The sequence below is a fragment of the Drosophila simulans genome, chromosome X (assembly GCF_016746395.2).
Source record: "Drosophila simulans strain w501 chromosome X, Prin_Dsim_3.1, whole genome shotgun sequence".
Taxonomy (NCBI): domain Eukaryota; kingdom Metazoa; phylum Arthropoda; class Insecta; order Diptera; family Drosophilidae; genus Drosophila; species Drosophila simulans.
The window spans coordinates 20102487-20112245 of NC_052525.2; the positions used below are offsets into that span (position 1 = coordinate 20102487).

The 9759-nt window shown below is 47.0% G+C and overlaps 1 protein-coding gene across 2 annotated transcripts; it reads left to right on the forward strand.

Annotated features, from left to right (window-relative positions):
• Positions 1 to 5615: 5615 nt before the first annotated feature.
• LOC6726541 (segmentation protein Runt) lies at positions 5616 to 8496 on the forward strand. 2 transcript variants are annotated; one of them, XM_016174220.3, is made up of 2 exons: positions 5616 to 6601; positions 7016 to 8496. In XM_016174220.3, the coding sequence occupies exons 1-2, from the start codon at positions 5902 to 5904 to the stop codon at positions 7837 to 7839; spliced, it is 1524 nt and encodes a 507-aa protein (XP_016040198.1). In that variant the 5' UTR covers positions 5616 to 5901; the 3' UTR covers positions 7840 to 8496. The 2 variants fall into 2 exon arrangements, with proteins under 2 accessions (XP_016040198.1, XP_002107496.1); XM_002107460.3 differs by having other exon boundaries at positions 5641 to 6610.
• Positions 8497 to 9759: the final 1263 nt, after the last annotated feature.

Genomic DNA, 9759 nt, shown 5'->3' on the forward strand with positions numbered 1-9759 from the left:
CAAAATTCAATTTCCTACTGAAACAAGAAATATATATAAACAGAATAAAGAGAAATGATCCCCTATCAACACATTCAGTAACTTTAAAATAGAAATAAACGGGCAGGTCTCGAATACCATAAATCAAATGATCCGTATTGATAGAAAACTTACTATAAATATCAAAAGATAAAATAAAACGATGCCGATGATATCGAAAAGTGTCCTTTGATCACAAACAGCCCAAAACATAACCGAAGAACCTTTGTTGTGCCAACAAATGGAAACAACTTGCACACTCCTCCGACTTTTCTTCAGAGTTTTTCCGTTTTTTCGGGAGTTTTTTGTTAACAATTTGTAGGGGACATGTGTAACAATCGCCAGAGATCATTAGGATTTCAACGCCGATCGGACAGCTGCGCCTTTCCCCCCACCAATTTTCCCCTCTTCCATTTTCCCTTGGCTAATTGTCGCGGGCCCAAAGAAAGTCCATTCAAAATGGTTACGGATCGCTCCTGCCAAAAATCCATTGTTGTAGAAGTAAATAGAGAGGGGCCAAGTCAACGAAAACTGAGGAAATATGTGTGTGCAAACAAGGAGCACAAATGATCGCTGAAAAATCCATGACATGTGTCCCAAGCATTCCAAGGATCCTGGGATTCGGCCAAGATGGAGTAGCGCACACGGGCCAAAGAACAGCTGGCAGCCGGAAAAGTGTGTGGAAAACGGTGGAAAGCCAGCCAATGCATGGCCACCTAACCAAAACACAATTTTGTGGGAGTGTCGCAAAGGCAAAGAAAAAAAAGAAAACCAAAAAAAGGAAAAGGTAAAAAGAAAAACAGAAGGAAACCCGAAACACACTCATTCCCCGTTTCTCACCACACGAAAGAAAATAAAAAACACCCCCAGAATGCAGAAAAAAAATCACTCAAACAAGCGTTTTCCAATGGAAAGTGGTGAACCGGCTGTGGTGTAATTTTTTCCGAGGGTTGAAGGACGTCGTCGCCAGCGGGGGAGGGGGATGGGGAGGAGCGGTCGGAAGCCGCTGCCGACGTCGCTGCCGGCAGCACTGCCAGCGCCACAACCAAAACAACAAACCACAATTCACTTACACAACGCCGCAGCCGCAGTCGCAGTCGCTCCGCTGCCGCCGCGCTGCCCGCTTTTCCGCTTTTCCACTGCTGCTGCCTTTTGTAAATAAAGAACAATGCGCAAATTGGCGGCACAAATTGTTAAATACACTTTTCAGCATATTTCCAAATATATTCATTAGGAATTAATAAGTTTGTTTCCCCTTAAAATAACATGCACGTTTCATCCTACTTTACAAGTTTTTGTTAAATAAATTGATTATTGTATTTATTATAAACGCCTTTGAGCTATTAAAATATATTTTATTTTTTACTACAAAATATGTTTCATTCTTATGTTGAATAATTTAAGTGGACGCTTAGTTAAAATATTTTTTCGTCGTTATGATAGTTTTAAAAACGCATCAATATTGTTATCTTCACTTGCCATTTGAAATAGTTAAATTAACCAAACACCGAAGGGTACAAAAATGTTCCTCGATTGGCAGTCGCTTTTGTTTTTTATTCTCCTGTGGCAGTGAGCATTTCCCCTGCGCCACTGGAATTTCCACGGTGGCAGAGTTTTCCGCTCTCTGTCGGTGATTTTCGTTGGGGTTCTGGGCTTCTCCTTGGGTCCTGGCTCCTGGCTCCTGGTAACTGGGATCCCCGTGCATTCAGTATTGCCTGGCTAACGGATGAGCGAGGAGCTCCATGGGCAGAGGCGGAGCCACGATCGGCGCAGCCGTCTCGTTCGCTCCCACAACGATCGCCCTAGTAATAAATCATCCCCTCTTGGATGTCAGCTATTTCCGTAGCATCTGCTCGCCAACGGTTGGCCGATCTCTGCGGTTACCCCAGCCCCTCGAGCGTAGCTGCCTCTCTTTCGTTCGCCTGGTGCCGTCTCTTTCTGCGAGGGGGAGGGATCTCGCGCACGTTTATGAATAATGCAAATGATCGCCGTGGTGATTGGGGGATGAACGAAGTACTCGTCTGTCCGCTCCTCGGAGGTGCGGAATGCACGGATCTCCCAGCGATCGTAGTTCCGATAGCCATTCATTTGGAGGAAATTTATTCAGGAACGGCGCGGCATTTGCATAAGTGAAATCGTATCTCACAGTTAGCAGCCTGTGTCGTAGCTTGATTACTAAAATACTATTTTGAATAATCTGTACTAAAAACTAGTTAAGATTGCGTTTTTTAGGGGTAAGTACAGAAATGTTTAATCACACTGATATAGTATCTTACAGATTCGAGTAGCTTGCGTACTAAACCAAAGCACCAAAAATATCTGCATTTAGAAATAGTCGGGACTGATTTTTTAGGGTCAATTTAAGAAGTAAATTTAGCGAATTAAGCCGCGCTCTTTTTTTTAAATTAACTGCTCAAGAACAGCGAGAAAAACTTTGCATATATTGAGTACATGAATACAGGTTACCTTAATCTCCCATCGGTTGGTTAATCCCGCTAAAAAGCGAAGTCCTTCGAGTTTTTGGTGGCCAGATAGGCATTTTCCGTATCAGATGCTCGTAGTTTATTTTTTGGGACAATATTTTATGGCCCGCGGCGGCGGCTAATCGGCCAAAATATTTGCGGGGCGTGCTGCTTAATCCGGGCGATTGACTTTCATAAGCAAAGGATTAAGATTGCGCGGTTGGACTACCTGTTTTGAGGTGCGATATATGTACGATGGCACATCTGAGGGGCAGGTACTTCAGAGCCAGTAAGTCCGTAGTTTTCCCACTTTTTTGGGGCCGCAAAAAAGCATCGGAGGGCCCATAAAAAAGGGTTGATCCTTTTGGCTCCTGTGGGCTCGCTGGTAGTTCGGTATGGAGGGCAGGTACTGCCTGGTGCTCGGTGATCCCTATGAGGCACTCCGGCGGGTCCTGCGAAGCGCGTGCTGCGGCAGCTCCTGTCGCAAATTGCCAAGGAATCGCAGCAGGATCCAAGCGGCGACGACAGGAGCGCTGATTTCCCGGGAAACCGGCAATCGTCAATCGGCCATCGGCAATCGCGTCCTTGTCGCACGCCCGCTAAACCTGCGCTGTCCTGCCATATATCCCGGGGCTATATGGTGTGGAATCGGTGTAGGGACACGAGGTCCTTCGCAGCGAGCGGCCGCGCACGTACAAAAGGCAGCGCTGCCGATACACTGGATTTACTGGAAGTGTGCGTCTATAATGTCCAGCTGAGAGCGGCGCGTTCTCGCGACATTTTGGTTGGTCTTGCCTCGTGGTTCCCCTACCAGGATGGCCTGCTCCCCATTCCTGCCGCTCCTCCTCCTCCTCCTCGTGGTGCCTGGAAGAGTCCCCCACCTCGGAAAACTCGCGGGTCCTGTGTGGCCTCGTTTTTAAGGTTGTTTTGGTGGGCCGCAATTTTTTGGCCAGTCAGGCACTTGATTTGCGTTCCACTGCACGAAATGGGGGTTCAAGGAATTGAGAATATTACTTTAAATTGTGAATTAAATAGCTCATGCTGTCAAGTGCTATTCTGCAGCACTTAAGAATTTAATAACTCATTTAATATAAAGTATAAAGTAGTTAGTTTTTGAAGCTAAGTTCCATAATCTGAATTACTATTCAAGTGCTAAACACTTAGCCAAACGTAGATTAGCTTGAAGAGAGTTCAACTGCGGTGCAGAGACGTGGGCAGCCAAAGATACTCGATGTTCCTCCAAGTATGACACTTCCGCATCAGATTAAATCCGATCAGCTAGCTAAACCTGATCCAATCAAGGATCGGCGATCGCAGGCAGCGAAAATGGAAATGAAATCGATCCGGATTGCGCCACACGAGCTGAGAGGCGCACAAATATTTACAGGACTAATCGCAGGATAATCGCCCGATCAGCATTAGGATTAAGTTCGATCCCCGGAGAGATCGGTGGCACTGCATCTTAGATAGTACTGGAAGCGGACCGGACCTGACAATGGGTGTTAGTTGGACAGATCCAGATCGGAGATTGCAGATCAGTTGATCGAGTTCCGAGATCGGCGATAAAGTAAATTTGGGCGGAATCGAGAAAAACATTGAGCAACACTGAGGGATCAGTGTGCCGTAATATGATCAGCCGGGGATTTCTGATTATTTTGAATGAAACACTAATTTTTGGGACATTTTCGAACAATGGGACGCAATGTTAATATGCACGTGTGTATGTTTATTAATTAGATCTGTTCTTGAATTACTTAACTAACTTACTTGGAATAAAATTATATGGATAAACGCTGGAAATGATTAGTTTTCTGAACAGATTATTAAAACGATTAAGCCTGAAAAAGAAATTAGTGGCAGCACTAGTAATGATGTATTTAAAATATATTGCTAATGTTGTAGTTATATTATTATAACTATTATGTGTCCTTAAGATGTTATATTTGAATCGATAAGTTTCCTTTCAAACCGTGTGATTATGATATACCGTAAAGATCATAGTATTTATAAAGCAATTAAAAAAATGTATGATAATAAATAAAAAATATAAATGAAAATATAATTCATTTTATGATAGTATGCGATGGTGTGGTGGGAGAATCCTGCCATTATGTACTATATATAGATTATTATCATAATTGGAAATCCCATGTTCCAAAATCATATGGTTAATTTTCCAAACTCCACTTTCGTATCACCCATGAAACTTAAAGGCTTGTATCCTTTTATCCGAAAATCGTAGTGATAGCTCTCCTGATGCTTGTGATAATATTTATGATAATTTCGCAACCTGATCCCTCCTCGCACTGACTAATTGAGTCCTCATGTCCTGTCGGCAGGACGCCCCTGGCATCCTAGCAACTCGGGGAAGGGAAGGCAAGGGAACGAGAAGGAGAAGGTGAAGGAAGGGAACCCCCCGTTTGGTCATGGGTGCCTACCTGTACCGCCCGCCCCCGCCCCCCTCGGCGACCCCCTCCGCGGGAGGGCCGCCAAAACACGCGCGCCGCTGGAAGTGGAAAATGGGAAACTGTTGCACGGCCGTTTTCTTTTGGCGTGCGTGGCGAAAAAAATAAAATTCAAAGCGAAGAAAAGGAAAACGCACACAATTTCCAGACCGCCCGTGGGGAAAAGCGAGAGAGGGAGCGAGAGCCAGAGCCAGAGCGAGAGAGTGGAAAAGTCTCGGTGTATTTCTTTTTTGAGTTTTTCTTTGGTGCAATTTCCAGGCCATCACTCTCTCTCTCTTTCTCGCTCTCGCCCATGCGATTTTCCTTTTTTCCGCTGTTATTTTTTCCTTTTTGGCCACAAGTAACAAGCGACTTCTCTCTCACGTACACAGGCACACAAGCACACTCGCACACAGCCACACACACACAAACACACAGAGAGACCGCAATGGAAAAATGGGAAATTTTTTGCTGTGGTTGTTGTTGCGGCGGCAATGGTGGTTGCTCGATATACCGATATATACCTGCCCCGGCACCCTTAAAGGCGCGCCTGTGTGCGTAGGTAGCCAACCACACCACCATACCGCCCAGGATAATGGGCGGGAAAGAGACGGCGCTAGCGCCGTGCAAGTGGGACGGGGCACAAACGCCGGCAGAGCCGTCGACAGAGGCGGCGAGCAGCGCATTCCACTTTAAATACTGCCAACGATCGCAGCAGAGAATCAGTTCACTCAGCGACTTTAGCGTGTCGAGAACGCACAGAGAAATATATCGATTTCGACTTTGGAAAACAGAAACAGGCTCGAAAGAAGCAGAGTTCGAAATCGCGAAACAATCCAATCCAATCCAAAAACCAAACGAATTTTTTCCAAGTGACCCTTGATATAGTGAAGTGCATACCGAGAATCCGCAATAGAAAACCGGCGACCGTCGACAGCCCCAGGATTACGGCTACGATTTCCACATTCGGATACGAGATGCATCTGCCAGCGGGTCCAACGATGGTGGCCAACAACACACAGGTCCTGGCCGCTGCCGCCGCCGCAGCAGCCGCCGCAGCGGCCGCGGTAGCCCAGGGTCCTGGGCCGCAGCAGAGTAGCAATGTTGCCTCCGCCTCCGCAATCGCCATCAATCCCGCCCAGAGTCTGGCCAACACGAGCACCCACTCGGCCAGCAGCACGGGCAGCTCCACACCAGATCTCAGCACGAACAACACCAGCTCGAGCAGCAACGCCACCACCAGTCCGCAGAACTCCGCCAAGATGCCCAGCTCGATGACCGACATGTTCGCCAGCCTGCACGAGATGCTGCAGGAGTACCACGGCGAGCTGGCCCAGACCGGATCGCCCTCGATCCTCTGCAGCGCCCTGCCCAACCACTGGCGGTCGAACAAGTCGCTGCCCGGAGCCTTCAAGGTGATCGCCCTGGACGACGTGCCCGATGGCACCCTGGTGTCCATCAAGTGCGGCAACGACGAGAACTACTGCGGCGAGCTGAGGAACTGCACCACGACCATGAAGAACCAGGTGGCCAAGTTCAACGATCTGCGCTTCGTGGGCCGATCGGGACGCGGCAAGTCCTTCACGCTGACCATCACCATCGCCACCTATCCGGTGCAGATCGCCAGCTACAGCAAAGCCATCAAGGTGACCGTCGACGGGCCACGGGAGCCAAGAAGTAAGCAAAGTGAGTTTTTTAGTTTCCATTATGTTTTCAGTTTGATCCACCACTCCCAAAGATCCCCAAAAACCAATTCAGAAACCGTTTGCATATCTTCAATTACAATCTTCATAGTTTTGAAAACATTTGCCAATACTAACTAGTTATGATCTTAAATAACTAATGCCACTTTTAAACACAACTTTAAATGATCAGTCACTTTTGAAATAATTGCATTGATAACTGTATCTTAATGATAATATCATCATATTTTCGTATCCTTTTGCAATTCGGTTTTGATACATATATCCAAGGATCTTGAGATCTATTACCGCCAACAAAACCCCACACCCCAACCCTTTTTTAAACGCATTCCTATGAAATATGAGTTGTGCTTTACTGACTTCCCGCCTTTTTTCTTTATCCTTCCAGGCTATGGCTATCCCCATCCCGGCGCGTTTAACCCGTTCATGCTGAATCCCGCTTGGCTGGATGCGGCGTACATGACCTACGGCTATGCGGACTACTTCCGCCACCAGGCAGCCGCCCAGGCAGCCCAGGTGCATCATCCGGCCCTGGCCAAGTCGTCGGCCTCCTCGGTGTCGCCAAATCCCAATCCATCGGTGGCCACCAGCTCCTCGTCGGCGGTCCAGCCATCTGAGTATCCACATCCGGCGGCAGCAGTGGCGGCGGCGGCGGGACAACCTGCGGCCATGATGCCATCACCACCGGGAGCGGCGCCTGCCACGCCCTATGCCATGCCCCAGTTCCCATTCAACCATGTGGCCGCCGCAGCCGCCGCCAAGGCAGCCACGCCACACGCCTTCCATCCGTATAACTTTGCCGCGGCAGCAGGCCTGCGGGCCCGCAATGCTGCACTGCACCACCAGAGCGAGCCGGTCCACGTCAGCCCCGCCTCCTCCAGGCCCTCCAGCTCCTCGCCCACCCAGCAACACGTCCTGCTGAAGCTGAACACCTCAATCGAGACGAGCTCCATCCACGAGCAGTCCGCCAGCGACGGCGACTCCGACGACGAGCAGATCGACGTGGTCAAGTCGGAGTTCGACCTGGACAAGAGCCTGGATGTGGCGCCCCTTCGCATGCGCTGCGACCTGAAGGCGCCCTCGGCCATGAAGCCGCTCTACCACGAGAGCGGTCCAGGAGCGGTCGCCAACAGCCGCCAGCCGTCGCCGGAAACGACCACCAAGATCAAGAGCGCCGCCGTGCAGCAGAAGACCGTGTGGCGGCCCTACTAGGGCATCTGATCCCCAAAATCTGGAGGAATGAAGAAAACAAAGTGATAAAACAGCGGCGGCGCAGAGCGGCAAGCGGGCAAAAATTATAATTGTGATATAGTGTTATAAGTTACGACGCCTCCGGCCGGCAAACGGAGCAGCCTCATCAGTGGGATAGAAGGATAAACGGCAGCGGGAGCAGCAGCATCGAGTAGCTGAGCAAAAGTTATGGATAGAGGATAGTGGATAATGGATAGAGGACAAAGGACCCCATCCTGGAAATCAGACTCCGGCGAAGTTTTATGCTCGGACTCATAAAATCGTGCGACGAGTTTGAATCACAGGCCCTCGATTTTCACCAGGATTTTTTACAAATCCCAGCAGAAAACACGAAAACTCAAAAACTCAGCCCAAAAAGAAAATACCAAGAAGCAAACTTTAGTTCAATTTCATTTCAACACAAAACAACAACACAATTTGTACATAGCTAACTAGTTGTAACACTCATAACTTTTTTTTGAGAACCTATTTTTTTCGATGGATAATATGCGAATTTAGCTATTTTTAATCATTATGTTTAACTAGTCGTCTAAGCGAGAAATCAATTTTTTTGTCTAGCCATAAGTTTTAGCGCGAAAAGAGATCTAACACAAAAATCGAATTTGAAACAAAACCAAATAAAAAACAAAAATCACACACAAAAAGTATTTACAAAAATATTAAGTATTTGTTTTCATTTCTCAAAAGGTTTTCCCAATACTTTTAGGAAATCTCTTTCAGCTTAACTGCGAGGCATTTAAAAACTATCCAATCCCTGAATCTAAATGAATAGCTAAAAAACTAAAACGCCTATTTGAAGTTGGATTTACCCTCTCAACAAATGAACTTCCTATCAAATCGAAAATTAAATGATTATAAAATGCGACCGTGAATTGCCTCCGCATACTGTGGAATCAAAATAAAATTATCAGACCAAAACAATTGGAAAACCCAACCGCGAATTAATATTTTCATTTTAACTTATCTCCGAGCAGTAGCGATAACAACTATTTGTGGTTGTTGGCTGGGGGGAAAATCCAAGTGTCTGGCACTTTCATCAAATAATCTCTTTTCTAATCAATCAAAATAATGGTTGAGTGTCCCCAAAGAGAGCGAAAACGATTCGAATTAGAATAGTTTGTACACACAACTACTAAAGTTTAATAATTCCAATCACGATCGATGTGATCTGGTTTTACATAGGTTTTCCCGTTCATTTGGTACTCGGATATTTTGATATTTTGAAGAACCATCTAGTTTTAGAAAGAAGTTCGAACAGAAATATAAACAAGAGGAAATATTAGTTTTTTTCAGTGTATCATAACATTTTATGCTGGACATTGGACCATTGATTCTTGCTCATACAGAAAGAAACTGTAGTGATTTTTTAAAACCCTGAAATATTTCAGCAATCTGTCCGCTGGTGGTCCTCGAAAATCGAAGGACATCTGCTGACCGCAGGACATGGACATGGCCAAAGCCCAAATTGATGGCAATTAATGCGGATTATTGGTGATTAGGGAACCTCGTTGAGTCGGCAGGAGCTCGCTTTTCGACAATTGCCGCATTAATTGGCATAACTAACTCGATTTCGTAGCCAGGACTCGGATGCAGCATGCAGATACACAGATGCCAACGCAGGGGAAAGGACATTCAGGACACGCTGGATGCAGCACATGCAGTTGGCCAACCGCAGTGAAATTGGTCGGGGCCATTAACCGCACAGTCGCGTTGAGTTATCTCCTTTTGCTGGTCAACACCTTGGTCCATTTGGTTAGTGTGGGCCTTTCAAGGTCGTCCGCTGCCGCCCGACCTTGCCTGCGATTGGTCAAGGTCGCAGGTCCTCGATTTGGTGACAGAACGATGGGGTTTCTACCTTGGCCAAATCGCCGTGGGTGAGCT

Excerpts from the sequence above, each read along its gene's own strand:
- LOC6726541 (XM_002107460.3), top strand. The coding sequence starts at position 5,902 with ATGCATCTGCCAGCGGGTCCAACGATGGTGGCCAACAACACACAGGTC. Across the intron at positions 6,611-7,015 it reads GGAGCCAAGAAGTAAGCAAA|GCTATGGCTATCCCCATCCC; the intron begins GTGAGTTTTTTA and ends TTATCCTTCCAG.